General features: G+C 37.3%; 1 protein-coding gene across 3 annotated transcripts in view; it reads right to left on the bottom strand.

Moving 5' to 3' along the window:
• EFCAB2 (EF-hand calcium binding domain 2) overlaps positions 1-17,092 on the bottom strand; it is a 130,034-nt gene that overhangs the window by 86,458 nt on the left and 26,484 nt on the right. For 2 of the 3 annotated variants that reach the window (XM_043923682.1, XM_043923683.1), the window contains exon 2: positions 5,234-5,318. In XM_043923682.1, coding sequence (XP_043779617.1) covers positions 5,234-5,318 — 85 coding nt within the window. The remainder of the gene's footprint in view (positions 1-5,233; positions 5,319-17,092) is intronic. The other variant, XM_043923684.1, reaches the window with a different exon arrangement.

Raw genomic sequence — 17,092 nt, forward strand, 5'->3', positions numbered from 1 at the left:
ACAGTCCATTGGGTCGCAAAAAGTCGGACACGACTGAGCGACTTAACGCACACACACACACTTAAAAATGGTTAAAATAGTAAATTTTGTTACGTATATTTATCACAATAAAAAATACACACACATATATACACATCTGTACTTGTATGGACTATCTCTGGAAGAATTAGAGAAAATTATAATAAATCTTGCCTTTAGAAAGGGGAACCAGAGAGCCAAGTGAAAGTCTACCTATCACTATATAGTCTTTGTACCTTTAGAGTTTTACCATATATATATATAATAGGTTATATATATATATTATCTAGTCAAAAATTTAATTTTCAGTCATGCTTTTGATTGAAATCTGAACACAGAGCAGGAAAATGTATGTAAGTAAAAATGTATAATGGTCTATGTTTGTATGCGGCAAAATAAAAATCTCCCTAATTGATACTATTAAAAACCTGCCATAACGTTTTTCAAGATGCAACCTTCAAAAACTATTTTACAAGGAAAATGGAAAATAAACTGCTTCAGAACTTAAAAGATCAAAACAGAACACAGAGATATAAGTAAAACGTTCTTAGGAGAATACAACATAACAGATTAATCTAGATTAAACAGAGGGAAAACAAGTCTAAATTATTTACTTTAAGAATATAGAGTAGAACCGAAAAAAAAAAAGAATATAGAGTAGAACAACAAAACAAGCTAATATTGTTCTAAGCTTTAAATCCCAAGCTAATTTGTTCTAAGCTAATATTGTTCTAAGAGCTTTAGAAATGTCCACTGACAACAGTGGTTCTCAAACCTTTTGGTCTCAGAACCCCTTTTACACTCTTAAAACTTACTGAGACCCACAAAGAGCTTTTGCTTATGTGAGTTATATTTAATATTAAAAATTAAACCTCAAAGTTTAAAAATGTTTATTATTCATCCAGTTCAGTTCAGTTGCTCAGTCACATCCAACTCTTTGCGACCCAATGGACTGCAACACATCAGGCTTCTCTATCTGTCATCAACTCCCTGAGCTTGCTCAAACTCATGTCCATCAAGTCCAAACTCATGTCCATCGAGTCAGTGATACCATCTAATCATCTCATCCTCTGTCATCCCCTTCTCCTCCTGCCTTCAATCTTTCCCAGCATCAGTTCTTCAAGAGTCAGTTCTTTGCATCAGGTGGCCAAAGTATTAGAGTTTCAGCTTCAGCATCAGCCCTTCCAATGAATATTCAGGACTGATTTCCTTTAGGATTGACTAGTTTGATCTCCTTGCAGTCAAATTCATAGAAATAACAATAAGCTTATTATATGTGCTCAGTGGGTTCTGTTGTGTCTGACTCTTTGTGACCCCATGGACTGTAGCCCACCAGATTCCCCTGTCCTTGGGATCCCCCAGCAAGAATACTAAGTGGTTGCCATTTCCTCCTCCAGGGGATCTTCCCGACCCAGAGATTGAACCCGCTTTTCCTGCATTGCAGGTGGAGTCTTCATTGCTGAGCCACTGGGGAAGTCCCATATTTGCTTACATAAATATTTCCTGTGTGTGAAAAATAACTATATTTTCCAAAACAAAAAAATAAATTTAATTAGAAGACTGGTAGTGTTTTACACGTCTGCTTTAACGTCTGGCTTAACAGAAGACAGCTGGATTCTCCTATCTGGCTCTGCCTTCAATCTGTTGCAATATCACACATGCAGCTTTTGAAAAAACTCCAATATACACTTGTGAAAAATGAGAATGAAAATAGCAAATACTGTCTCAGATTTATTATGAGAATAGCTTTGATTTCACAGACTCCTGCAAGAATCCTAGGGATACACAGGGTTCTCCAAACCATTTTGAGACCTACTAACTTACATCAGTCCTATGTGGCAAATGTAAAAAGTGAGGCACAGAAAGAGTAAATAAATTACTCTTATTTAAATAAGAGTAGATAAGTTAGAGTGAGAGTAGTAAGTAAATAAGTTAGAGTGACAAAGCTAGCAATGAACTCAGAAAATCGGATTCCAGTCCCCAGGTTGTCCCTCTGAGCCAGGAGGAAAGCAGCAGGAGCTCATTTAATAATGTTTTACACAATGATGAAAAAAAACAAAAACAAAACCCACTGGCTGCCTGGCAGTCACAATACCGCACCTCCACTCCACCTAAAGTAATAAAATTTCAAATTAAAGTTTTCAATTCATGCAAAGCCGAGGTAAGGGGTGCTGGTCTGCCCTTCAAGAGAAATAGCATCACTGAGGGATCAAGCACGTGAGGGGGCAGAAACAGCCAAAAGCCCAGTAAATCTCTCAGGGAACAGCTCTCTCTTCCAAACCAAGCTATTTTGACTGTCTCTGGAACTCTTACTCCATTCAGGCACCTCTTTACTCAATCTACACAGAATACTGCCTTCAGTTCTTTTTTTTTTTTAATGTTAAAAGTCTTTATTGAATTTGTTACAATATTGCTTCTGTTTTTAGGTTTTGGTTTTTGGGTTGTGAGGCATGTGGGATTTTAACTCCCCAACCATGAATCGAACCCACACCCCTTGCACTGGAAGGCGAAGTCTTAACCACTGGACCACCAGGGAAGTCCTCTGCCTTCAATTTTTTTTTTTTTTTTTTGCCTTCAAGTCTTAATTAAAATGCTCAAAAAGAGTAATGAAGAGACTAGTTCTATCAGAGAGTAAAGCATACTATATAATTTGAGAGCAATTAATATAGTATTGTCCTAGTATGGCTTCCCTGGTGGTTCAGATGGTAAAGAATCTGCCTGCAATGCAGGAGACCAGGGTTCGATCCCTAGGTTGGGAAGATCTCCTGGAGAAGGGAATGGCAGCCCACTCCAGAATTCCGTGGACAGAGGACCCTACAATCCATGGAGTCGCAGAGTTGGACATGACTGAGCGACTAACACTTTCACTTTCACTACTTGTCCTAGTGTATGATCGGGAGGGAAGGCAATAGGTCAGAATACGTAGCCCAAATCAGACCCAATTATAGAAAATGCAGTATATTATAAAATGAATCTAAAAATTCAAGAGATAAATAAATGGAATGGTTTAGTAATTTGGAAAAGGAGAGTCTATTTAGACCTTCACTTTTAATCATAAGCCAAAATAAATTCTAGCAATATTAACTGTTTTTACAAATAAGAAGAGCCTGCTAAAGCTAGGAAAAGCAGGACCAGACTTTATTTCAGCACTACATCCCCTGAGCCTCTTCCAGGGCTGAGGCACAGCTGCCCCAAACAGAAGAAACTAATCTGAGTTTCAACTGTGTTGTTATCCTATTATTTCATCTTTGGCAAGTCACTTTGCTTCGTGGCTGATTTATAAAAAGCAGATAGTAATGATACTGGCAGCATAAGAATGCTCACTGTAAAGTTTAAAGTGCTATACAAATTAGCAGAAGGAATAGAGACTAGAAACTGCATTCATCCATGTTGCTAGCACCTGGATATTTCAGTGCTAAAAACTATGCCAATTTTCCTGGTAACTTTCTTTCTTTTATAAAGTAGACAATTTAAGTAAGAACATACACTTTCCCACTGGGTCTCAGTACAATTATTTTAATTCTGAGTGGGAAGAAAGATGCATCCGATAGCATGTTTGTGCGTGTGCGTGTGCACTCAACTGTGTCCAACTCTTTGTGACCCCACAGACTGTAGCCTGCCAGGCTCCTCTGTCCATGGGATTTCACAGGCAAGAATACTGGGGTGTGTTGCCATTTCCTTTTCCAGGGGATCTTCCCAAGTCCCTTGCATCTCCTGCATTGGTATGCTGGTTCTTTACTAGCTGAGTGACTAGGGAAGCCCACGAGCATGTTTGCATGTGTGCTCTGTCACTTCAGTTGTGTCTGACTCTCTGTGACCCCATGGACTGTGGCCCATCAGGTTCCTCTGTCCAAGGGATTCTCCAGGCATGAATACTGGAGTGGGTTGTCATGCCCTCCTCATAAGCATGTTTATGTCCCCTGAATTGGCCCTTTTACCAAAAAATGGCTGGCATCACTGCTCTAAGGGATTTGGGAGATTTTCTCTTCACTGCTACTTTTTGGAAGCCTCTGCTCAAAGCAGGAGACTATCCTCTGAAGTCCATGAAGGGTAGGGTGGAGGGGAGGAGGGTAGAAGCGGGTGTCTTGGAACCAATACCTTGTAGATACTCAGGGATGACTGTAGTTACAATCAGTCATACTCATATTGTTCATTCAGTTTAGCTTAAATTGAAAGCATTTAGTCCTCTGACCAGTCTGGAAGTGATGGGACTGGTTTATAAGCATCAAATGGTTCTTGCCAAAACCATTTAAAAATCATTTCCCACTGTTTTGTTGGCCTCCATACTTAGTTCTAACTCTTGATATTGTGATCCCATCAAATATTTCTCAATCAGTTTGGCCTCCTGGAAGGATGATTTCATTACTTTTCTTTGATGTACATGTGTGGCACAGATTCTACAACATGCATAATCTGCTCTATCTTTTGCCTCTTTTTTTCAAACTGTTCTTTGTTTCCTGTCCTCTATTCTAAATCCACCAGTATTTGTGTTTTTTTCTCATCTTTTTATGTTCTTTTGTTTTGGTTCTTTTTGTTATTTTACTTGAGGAGTGTATCATGTTTAAGAATTATTAATCCAAGGAAATGGCAACCCACTCCAGTATTCTTGCCTGGAGAATCCCATGGACAGAGGAGCTGGTAGGCTACAGTCCACGGGGTCACAAAGAGTTGGACACGACTGAGCCACTTCATTCACTCACTCTCTGTAATATCCTATTTATGCTTGATAATACATATCTATGGTTTTTGGTTTTGTTTTGTTTTTTGCCACACTGCTTGTGGGATTTCAATTCCCTGTCCAGGAAATGAACCCAGACCATAGCAGTGAAAGTTCAGAATTCTAACCACTAGGCCACCAGGGAATGCCCCATATCTATGTATTCTAAAAGTAAATTCTGTTCATTCACTCAACAAATATTTAATGAGTGCCAACTGTGTGTCCAGCACTAAAGCTATAGTATACAAATTTGTCTCATTCACAGAATTTGGTCTATAGCTTAGAATAGGCAAAGTGGATATATAGTCTTTCCACTAGATTATGAAGAATACGAAACAGTACTATACAAAAACAGCAGCTAGAAAAGACCTTTTGCTGAGCACAGAAACACAAATACTTTAGCATAATAAATTCAAAGAATGTAGAAAGAGAAATGAACCATCTTCTACTTCAAGAGTTATATCAGCAATTTAGAATTAGAAGGAAACATCTCCAAACCTTACATCCACTGTACTATTTGACTCATGGTCAAACACTTCAAAAGCTTCTTTGATTTTTTTGTGAAATTCTGCTACAGCTAACTCTGCAAAAGAAAAAGTAAATAAAAATTATTTTACTCTAATTTTAAATTCAAAATTAAAAAATTCAACAACTAGAAATTATTAATAAGAAAGAACATGCGGAACGCTTCCCTAGTATTATTTTTTGGCGGGGAGGGGAGTGATGTAAGAGAACGTCTTTATTCTCAGGAGAGGCATGCTGAAGTCTTTAAGAGTGAAATGTTACAATATCTGCAATTTACTTCCCCCCTCCCCTTCCCAATATTCTTTTTGTTTGTTTGTTTCTTTAATTCTTAGATTTATTTTTAAATTTATTTCTTTAATTATTTATTTGGCTGCATTTGGACTTAGTTGTGGCATATGAACTACCATTCATTCTCTTATTTCACTCAGATGCTCTATTTTTCCAGGTTGCAACATAACTTTCAATTGTGAAAACTATCAAAGGGATGTAACAGTTTATTGATATTTATTATTAATTTATTATAATAACATGGTGGCAAACTTCTAGTTTGATAAGCAAATAAATGTTATCTCATTATTTAAATATACAGTTCCTTGCTTACAAGTAAATCTGAATAGTGATCTTTAATGTTTGTTTACCACCTCTGTGTTCTATGTTTTGAATTGTCTGTTCAGGTTTTCTGCTCATCCCTACTGGGATCTTCCATTTTTTTCTTAATTTTGTATGAGCTCTTTACATAATAAAGACTTACTGAAATTCTTACTTAATTCTTACTGAAAGAATTACTGAAAACAATTTTCCAGGTCAGTTGTTTGAATCTGTTTTCCTAAAATGAAAACAGTTCCATCTCCCTTATGATCATCAAAATCACACACGATTACTGAAAACAAAAAAAAACAAAAACAAAGTTGAGACCAAGTGAAAATTACTTCAAATCCTAACATGCAAAGTTAACTACTCTTAATATTGCCCTCTACTCTAACGTTTCACTCAACAGTAAATCGTGAGCATCTTTTCATTCTCAAAAAAATATTTATTACATTATCATTTTTAGAGACTGATAATCCATTATAGAACTTTATCATAATTTATTAAACCAGCTCCCTATATTAATTCTTGAGTGAACCATTCTGCCCAATTCATCTTTGTGCATTTATTATCTCACTGAAATATGATAAGTTGAATGCAGTTGAATTTGTGTAAGATAGTGGGAACATTCTTACTAGTTCTAATAGTAACTTGGGAAAAATCTCACTGGTTATAATACTGTCATTACACAAAGCTGATATTTGCTTTTTAAATTTAAGATTACATTTTAAAAGTACATTATTTTTTATTTTTATTTTAGTCACACATGTTGAGATTTCTTATCCTTTAAAGTTGAGAAACATAGCCTTTGAAAGGACCACCAAAAGAGGGAGAAAATTATCCTTTTTCTACAGGTTTGGTAAACTCAATTCTATTTTCTTCTACAATTTAAAAATATGCTGAAATCCATCTGAAAGTTATTTTGGCATGATTCAAAGTGAAAGATAAACTTCTAATCTGATTTTAATAATTTCTAATTTACTAAGCACTTGAATTCTTTCCTCCTACTTTACAATGTGTTATAGTCCTTTATGTGATGGAGACTACTTCCATTGTCTATTCTACTGATTCCATTCTGAATTATATTTCTACTGTTATGTCATTACCATCCCATTTCACTTATTAATATTATCACTGTTCCTGGTCTTCTTCTTAGGAATATTCATTAATATACTCACCAGTGTAAGTCTTCCAAATGAAATTTAGAAATTCAAATAAAATTCAGAAATTCCATGTAAAACACCACTGGGACTGCTATTGCAATGAAGCTATACACTGAGAAAGAATGAACATTTTAAAATCGTTTTCACATCTAAGAGATCTATATTAGCTATATAGCCCTTTTTAGATCTCTAAATTAAAGGTTATACATTATGGCTTTCCTCATACAAGCCACACACAAATTCTCCAAGAAGATTACACCTCAGTATTTTATGGATTTTGTGGATATTGTGAAGGAAACTTTTTGGAAACCTTGAAATTTCTAGAAGTAGAGGTAAATATTAATTTTTTAAACATTTGCCATTGATCTTATATCCATCTATTTCCCCAAACTTTTTATAATCCCTTTTCGGTTGGTTACTTTGTATTTTCTGATAACTCATTTGGTCTCTTCTTTCCAAAATGCATACTTTCTTATTTCTCCTTCATGATTTAGGACACTGGCCAGAACTACCAAAATAAATTGAATTCATCAAATGATAATGATAATCTTTGCTCTTTAAAAATATTATTATTTGATAGATTAGAATACTAGTCCTTTACCAGTAAATACAATTATGACTTGTGTTCTGAAATAGGTATTACTAACAAGTCTAAAGCAGTATTCTTCCATTCCTCTGCCCAGTTTTATATTAAGAACAATTACTAACTTTTAACAACCTCTAATTAATATTGATGCGAAGAACTCACTCAATGGAAAAGACCCTGATGCTGGGAAAGATTGAAGGCAGGAGGAGAAGGGGACAACAGAGGATGAGATGGTTGGATGGCATCACCGACTCATCAGACATGGGTTTGGGCAAGCTCTGGGAGTTGGTTATGGACAGGGAAGCCTGGCGTGCTGCAGTCCATGGGGTCGCAAAGAGTCAGACACAACTGGGCCACTGAACTGAACTGAAGTTTTCTAAAATGGGTTCTGTTTCACACTCATTCCTCAACGTGTTTCTCAGTAAAAGGCTTCGGTGATCAAAAATGCCTGAAAAAGGCATTTAAAGGGTTTGTTTTTGACAAAAACAGACTCACAATATTATGTTCTCCTCTTGGGGATTTATCATGCATATTACCATATTAAAGTCTTTAAGATGTTCTAAAGAAATTAATGCAGCATTTTCCAAATTTACTTGATCATGGATCTCCTTTTTCCAATCATCATCTGTCAGGAATAAATAATGCTTTAATAGACATTTGGAACTTCTGTAACTCAGGAATCCTCACCCACTGGACACAGGTATGATGTGAAAGGATTACAAGAACAGCCTGAAACACTGATCCTCTCATCTCTCAGTGTGGCCAGATCAAAGTCAGGCAGCTGAAAGAATCTATTCCAGGGATTCCTAGCAGGAGGCTCAAAGCAGAACAGGCTCTGACAGCAAGCCCCTTGGTCTATACAGGTAGCAAGCACAACAAATATCAAGCACCCAGTGCTCCATGCTTGCCATGAAAGTGATCTACCTCATATACTCCTATTTCAGAAAACAGAAATCAAATGCACCACTGCTCACCATAGATAAATGGACAAAGAACCCATGGAGCTAGTGGAGTAGTTCGTGTTCCACATGCCCAAGGAACATAGTATTGTGACTGAGGGGGCTTGTGGCTCTAAGAAACAGCCTATAATCCTTATCTTCATATACACTAGCTAATTCTACCCTTCCACTGATGATACAACCTTTCAGTAGCAGCCGAGCTTGCTGCCGGGCTCTAACAACACATAGCATGTTATATAAATTAAATCTACACCATAATTTTTAAGTAATGATATGAGAAACTTCAACTGGATTGAAAAACCATTTGCAGGAACTTCCCTGGTGGTCAGCTGTTAAGACTCCAAGCTCCCAATGCAGGGGGCCCAGGTTTCATTCCTGGTGTAGGGAACTAGATTCCACATGCTGCAACTAAGACCAGGAGTAGCCAAATAAATAAATAAAAATAAATATATATTTTTTTAATTTGTAATACATCACAAAATTTTCTAAAGTTATATTTTTCAATTAAAGGGTGTGTGTTTGACAAAAACAGACTCACAGAGAGCAAACTACTAACTAGTGGTTATCAGTGGGGGAAGGAGTGAGGGGTGAAACAGAATGAGATTGAGAGGCACAAACTACTATATATAAAATAAATAAGCACCAGTCAGAATGGCCACCATCAAAAAATCTACAAACAATAAATGCTGGAGAGGGTGTGGAGAAGAGGGAACCCTTTTACATTGTTGGCGGGAATATAAATTGGTACCGCCACTGTGGAAAACAATACAGAGGTTTCTTAGAAAACTAAAATAGAGGTACCACATGATCCAGCAATCTCACCCCTGGGCATATATCCAGAGAAAACCACAATTTGAACAGATACGTGCACCCTAACGTTCATGGCAGAACCATTTACAATAGCCAAGGCATGGAAACAATCCAAGTGACCATCAACAGACAATTGGTTTAAGGAGATGTGAAATATACACACTGGAATATTGCTCAGCCATTAAAAATAATAATAATAATAATAATGCCATTTGCCATATGGATGGACCTAGAGACTGTCATATGGAGTGAAGTCAGTCAGACAGAGGAAGACAAATACCATATGATATCGCTTATATGTGGAATCTAAAAAAAGGGTCCAGAGCTTCCCTGGTGGTCTAGTGGTTAAGAATCCACCTGCCAATTCAGGGAACATGGGTTCAAGCCCTAATCCGGGAAAATCTCACAGGCTGTGGAGCAACTCAGCCCATGTGCCACAACGCCTGAACCTGTGTGCTGCAACTCCTGAAGCCCACATGCCTAGAGGCTGTGGTCCACAAGAGAGGCCACCACAGTGAGAAGCCGGCACACCTCAACAAGGAGTAGCCCACGCTCACCACAACTGGAGAAAGCCTGAGCCCACGTGCAGCAATGAAGACCTAGCACAGCCAAAATAAACAAATAATTTTTTTAAAAAATAAAAATTTTTAAAGGGTACAAATGAACTTATCTACAAAACAGAAATAGTGTTACAGACGTAGAAAACAAACTTAGGTTTCCCTGTGGCTCAGTGGTAAAGAATCCGCCTGCCAATGCAGGAGACATGGGTTCGATCCCTGGTCTAGGAAGATCCCACATTCCACACAGCAACTAAGACTGTGCCCCACAAGCCTGTGCTCCAGAGCCTGGGAACCACAACTGCTGAGCCAACACGTACAACCACCGAAGCCCGAGAACCCCAGGGCCTTTTCTCCACAAGAGAAGCCACCACAATGACAAGCCTGAGCACTGCAACAAAGAGTAGTCCCTGCTGGCCACAACTAGAGAAAACCTGAGCAGCAGCAACGACCCAGCACGGCCAAAAATAAACAAATAAAATTTTTTAAAAAGAAAAACTATGGTCACCATCAGGTAAGAGGGGGAAGGATAAGTTGGGGAAGTGGGATTGACATATACACAGTACTATATGTAAAAGAGATAACTAACAAGGACCTACTGTATAGCACAGGAAATTCTACTCAATACTGGGCAATGGCCTATATGGGAAAATGATCTAAAAAAGAGTGGGGATATGTAGATGGATAACTGATTCACTTTGCTGTACAGAAGAAACTACAGTATTGTAAATCAACTATACACCAATAAAAATTATAAACAAATAAATAGGATATATTATACAGCACAGGGAAATATGTCATTATTTTATACTAACATTAAATAGAATATAATCTATAAATATTGAATCACTATGTTATACACCTGAAACGAATATAACATTGTAAATCAACTACAGTTCAATTTTAAAAGGATGAGTTTTTGAAATTATAATGTCAATCATTTTAAATTTTTTAATGGCTGAGAAAAATGCTTTCACATTTTTACACAAAGTTTCTCACTGGTAATAAACTATCAAAAATTGAAGATCTTATACTTTAAAATTTGATCAGGAATTGAAAAAGTCATCCCTCGGAATTCATGGGGAGAGTGGTTCCAGGACCTGCAGATACCAAAATCTGAGGATACTCAAGTCCTTTATATAAAATACTGTAATATTTGCATATAACCTACACTCATCCTTCCATATAGGCTAAATCATCTTTAGATTACTTATAATATCTAATACAATATAAATGCTATATAAATAGCTGCTGGCATGGCAAACTGAAGTTTGAATCTGAAACTGAAAGCTTAGTATTGTAAACAACTCTATACCCACCACCTGTATCTAACTATTATTAATGTTTTGCCATTTTTTTTCTTCTTTCCTAAGTCCCTGTCTCTAGTCACAGACATTACAATTATTCATCCCTAAATACTTCAACATGCATCTCCTAAAAATAAGGACATTCTCCTACATAATCCCAATATAATTATGATATCATTAAAATTCATAAAAATTCACTAAGAACATCTAATATCTATTCAATATGCAAATTTCTAAATTGTACCATAATGTCTTTTTTACAGTTACTTTTTCAACCTACACTCTAATTAAAGTTTATGTCATAAATTTGGTTTTAAAATTTTTTGGTCTCTTTTAAACTAAAACAGTCTTTCATTCTCTCCTGGTCTCCTGTCCCCCAGTGAAATTAGCTTGTGGAAGGGACCAGGCCATGCAATGTCTTATAAAATGGCCTACCTTCTGGACTTGTCTGATAGCGTTCTTATTTCACCCTCATATTAAAAAAACTACTACTCTGTTAAGTTTCATTCCTTCAGAAATCACCTGCTACTCCTTCTCACTACTGTCCTCTACTGATGCTCTGATCACAGACCAAATGGAACTTATTCCAGAGACACAAGACTGTCAATTAGAGTTACATACTACATTCATAGAATGAAGGCAAAAAAGCCACATGATTAGGATAATTGATATAGAAAAAGCATTTGACAAAATTCAACATCCTTTCATGATAATAATATTCATAAAACTAGGAACAGAAGGAAACTTCTTCAACATGATAAGGGCCTATATGAAAAACCCACAGCTAATACCATTTTCAGTGCTGAAAGACAAAGCTTTTCCTGTAAGATCAGGAATAAGATTTTAAAAAGGCCTCCTTTACCACTTTCGAATATAGTATTGGATGTTCTAGTCAGTTCATCTGGGCAAGAAAGAGAAATAAAAGGCATCCAAGTTGAAAAGAAAGAAGTATAATCATTTCTGTTCACAGATGACAATCTTACCATGTAGAAAACCCTTAGTCTGAGAAAAAAAGAAACCTGACAGAGAAAATAAATACATTCAGCAAAGATGCAGGATACGAAATCAACACACAAAAATCAGTCACATTTCAATATAATAAAAACAAACAATCTGAAAAGGAATTTTTAAAATTCCATTTGCAATTTCACAAAAATATCAACCAAACAAAAATACGTAAGTTGGATGTCATCAAAATTAAAACTTTTGTGAAATCAAAGAACACTACTAAGAGAGTGAAAAAACAACCCACAGAATGGGAGAAAACATTTGCAAAACATATATCTGATAGGGATTAATATTCAGAATATATAAAGAACTCCTACAACTAAACAACAGAAAAACCAACCCAATTTAAAAAGATGAAAAAATTTGAATAGACATTTCTCAAAGAAGTTTGAATTTCAGTATACAAATGGCTAATTAGTACCTGAAAAGATGTTCAACATCACTAGTCATTAGGATATCTGTTATAAAATAGGAAATAACAAGTCTTGGTGAAGATATGGAAAAATTGCAACAGTTGTACATTACCAATGGAAATATAAAATGGTACAGCTGTTGTGGAAAACAGTATGGTAGTTCTTCAGAAAATTAAAATCTAATTACCATAAAACCCAGCAGTTCCACTTTTGGGTAAACGCTCAAAATAATTGAAAACATGGTCTCAAGTATTTGCACACCAGTGTTCACAGCAGCATTATTCACAGTAGCCAAAAGGTGGGATCAAACCAAATATCCATTGACAGGTGGATACATAAATGAAAGTGGCGTATATATACAGTGGAATATCTTTCAGTCTTAAAAAGGAACAAAACTATGACACATGCTACAGCATGGATGAACTCTGAAGATGTTATATGCTAAGTGGTATAAGCCAGATACAGAAGGACAAATATTGTATGATTTCAAATATATGAGGAACGCAACAGTCAAACTCATAAAAACAGAAAGTAGAATGGTGGTTCTCAGGAGCTGGGAAGAATCTGTCAGGAGATAAGAGGAATAGGAAGCTAATGTCTGGTGGGTACAAAGTTTTTGTTTGGAATGATTAAAAGTCCTGATAACGGATAGTGGTGATAGTTGCAGAGCACTGTGAAGGTACTTTGTTGTTGTTGTTCACTCAGTCATGTGCGACTTTTGTGACCCCACAGACTGGGGCACACCAGGCTTCCCTGTCCTTCACTATCTCCCAGAGTTTGCTCAAACTCACGTCCACTGAGTCGATGATGCCATCCAACCATCTTATCCTCTTTCGCCCCCTTCTCCTCCTGTCCTCAATCTTTCCCAGCATCAGGGTCTTTTCCAGTGAGTCAGCTCTTTGAATCAGGTGGCCAAAGTATTGGAGCTTCAGCATCAGCCCTTCCAATGAATATTCAGGGTTGATTTCCTTTAGAATTTCCTTTAGGTTTGATCTCCTTGATGTCCAAGGGACGCTTAAGAGTCTCCTCCAGCAGCAATGTCACTGAACTGTGCATTTTTAAAAGGTTAGAATGGTTTTCAAAAAATCCTAAAAATTGAAGTTCAAAAAACAGAATCAACCATTCTAATGACACTGTTCTAAAACTGACAGGTAATGGGTGCACATATCTATGAATATATTAAAAACAACTGAACTGTATATCTTGAAAGAGTGAACTAGATGGTATGTGAATTATATCTCAATAAAGCTGCTATTTTAAAAATATGGAAGGGATATTATAATTTTTAGATAATTATATAAGTAAACATTCCTCTTATTCTAATGAATAGAGTAATTTTTTTAAAAAGTTACTAAAATATTTTTAAAATGCCAATTAATGCAATTTTTATCATGTTTGTGAAGGCAGTCTTTCTCAATCTGAACTCTTATTTCCTCTTCTTGTATCATTGCTTAGCTGTCTTAGTCTATTGGGCTAAGATACTGGGCTGCTGTAACGAAGTATCACAGAGCAGGTAGTTTATAAACAACAGAAACTTATTTTTCACAGTTCTGGAGGCTGAAATTCTGAGACCAGGATGTCAATACGGTTGAGTGAGGGCTCTCTTTCAGGTTACAGACTTCTCATTGTATTTTCACATAGTGGAAGATGGTAGGGACCTCCGCACGATCTTTTTTATTAGGGCAGTAATCCCATTCATGAGGGCTACATCCTCATGACCTAACCACTTGCCAAAGATTCCACCTACTAATAACATGACTTTTGGGAGTTAGGATTTCAACATGTGGTCTGGTGTTCAAAAATTCAGACCATAGCTCTATTACTTACTGTATCTTGTTGAAAGGGTGTGACTAGATAGGACACTATTGCCTTGTTCCTGATCTTAGTGGGAAAGTCTCAAATTTCTCACCATTAAGTCTGATGTTAACTTTAGGTTTTTGTAGATGCTCTTTCTCAAGTGGAGGAAGTTCCCTCTATTCCTAGTCTACTAGGAATTCGTGATTTTTCTTTTTTACACTGTTGATGAGTTACATTAAATGACTTTTGAATGTTGAAGCAGTCTTGCATACCTGGGATAAATCCTACTTATTTGCAGCATATAATTGTTTTTATATATTACTGGATATATATGTATGAAGCGATTAATATGGATCAGGCAATAATCTAAATTCTTTACACATTTTAACAAAGGTTATCATTAACAAATGTAATCAAGCTGGAATCAAGATTGCTGGGAGAAATATCAACAACTTCAGATATGCAGATAATACCACTCTAAGGGCAGAAAGTGAAGAGGAACTAAAGAGGCTCTTGATGAAGGTGAAACGGGAGAGAAAAAAAGGTGGCTTAAAATTCAACATTCAAAAAACTAAGACCATGGCATTTGGTCCTATCACTTCATGGCAAATAGACAGGGAAACAGTGGAAATAGCGACAGATTTCATCTTCTTGGGCTCCAAAATCACTGCAGCTGGTAACTGCAGCCACGAAATTAAAAGACTCTTTCTCCTTGGAAGAAAAGCTGTGACAAACCTACAAAGTATATTAAAAAGTAGAGACATCACTTTGCCAACAAAGGTCCATATGATCAAAGCTTTGGTTTTTCCAGTAGTCATGTACAGATGTAAGAGTTGGACCATAAAAAAGGCTGAGTGCCAAAGAACTGATGCTTTCGAACTATGGTACTGGAGAAGACTCTTGAGAGTCCCTCGGACAGCAAGGAGATCAAACCAGTCAATCCTGAAGGAAATCAACACTGAATACTCATTAGAAGGACTGATGCTGAAGCTGAAGCTCCAATAATTTGCCACCTGATGCTAAGGGTCAACTCATTAGAAAAGACCCAGATGTTGGGAAAGACTGAAAGCAAAAGAAAAGGGCGGCAGAGGATGAGATGGTTGGATAGCATCATTGATTCAGTGGACATGAACTTGAGCAAACTCTGGGAGATGGTCAGGGACAGGGAGGCCTGGGGTGCTGCAGTCCATGGGGTCACAAAGAGTCAAACAGAATTTAGTGACTCAACAACAACAAATCATTAACCAGACTTACACATGTCTACTTGCTAAGTCACTTCAGTCATGTCCGACTCTTTGCAACTCCATGGACTATAGCCCACCAGACTCTTCTGTCCATGGGGATGCTCCAGGCAAGAATGCTGGAGTGGGTTGCCATGCCCTCCTCCAGGAACCAACGTTATCAGGATGATGCCATTATTTTTTTATTGTAACAAACCATACACAACATGTATAGAAGGCGATGGCACCCCACTCCAGTACTCTCGCCTGGAAAATCCCATGGACGGAGGAGCCTGGTAGGCTGCAGTCCATGGGGTCGCTGAGAGTTGGACACAACTGAGCAACTTCACTTTCACTTTTCACTTTCATGCACTGGAGAAGGAAATGGCAACCCACTCCAGTGTTCTTGCCTGGAGAATCCCAGGGACGGGGGAGCCTGGTAGGCTGCCGTCTATGGGGTCGCACAGAGTCTGACACGACTGAAGCGACTTCGCAGCACACACATCATGAAAATTTCTACAGCCATTTTTAAGTATACATACAGTTTAGTGATATTAAGTACATTTCTATTACTATGCAGTTATCATCGTCTATCTCCAGAACTTTGTGCTATATATGCATCAAATGGGCTTCCCAAGTGGCTCCGTGGTAAAGAATCTGCCTGCCAATGCAGGAGCTGCAGAAGACGTGGGTTCAGTCCCTGTGTCCGAAAGATCTCCTCGAGGAGGAAATGGCAACCCACTCCAGTATTCTTGCCTGGGAAAACCCATAGACAGAGGAGCCTGGTGGGCAATAGTCCATGGGCTCCAAAGAGTCAGACACAACTTAGCGACTGAGAATGTACACACATGTATTAGATACTAATTATTATGGTTAAATCTGAGCTTAAATAAGTTTCTGTTTCAAAATATTGTATCACAGGATCAAGACTATTCGAACTGATGAGACTAACATGAATGAAGTCTTATGGAGAAAAACAATTTAAAACCTTTGATGAGTCTATTATTTAAATAGCTTAAAATAAGGCAAGGTTGATTTTTTTAATGCAATTACTCTGGCAGACTCCAACAATCATAATTGGTAGCTGAGAATGCTACCTGAAAGAGTAAACCCAGAGCTCAAGAAGAAAATAGTACCTACCGTACAGGCTGCCTATGGTATTTCAAAACTAGTAAGAAAAACAAATCTTGAATAGAGTAGCATGCATGCATGCTCAGTAGCTCAGTCCTGTCCAACTCTTTGCACCTCCATGGACTGTAACCTGCCAGATTCCTCTGTCCATGGAATTTTCCAGGCAAGAATACTGGAGTAGGTTGCCATTTCCTTCTCCAGAGGACTCTTCCTGAGCCAGGAATCTAACCTATGTCTCTTGGGTCTCCTGCATTGTCAGGAGGATTCTTTTTCACTGTGGCACCTGCAAAGCC

This window comes from Cervus elaphus, chromosome 14 (assembly GCF_910594005.1).
Source record: "Cervus elaphus chromosome 14, mCerEla1.1, whole genome shotgun sequence".
Lineage (NCBI taxonomy): Eukaryota > Metazoa > Chordata > Mammalia > Artiodactyla > Cervidae > Cervus > Cervus elaphus.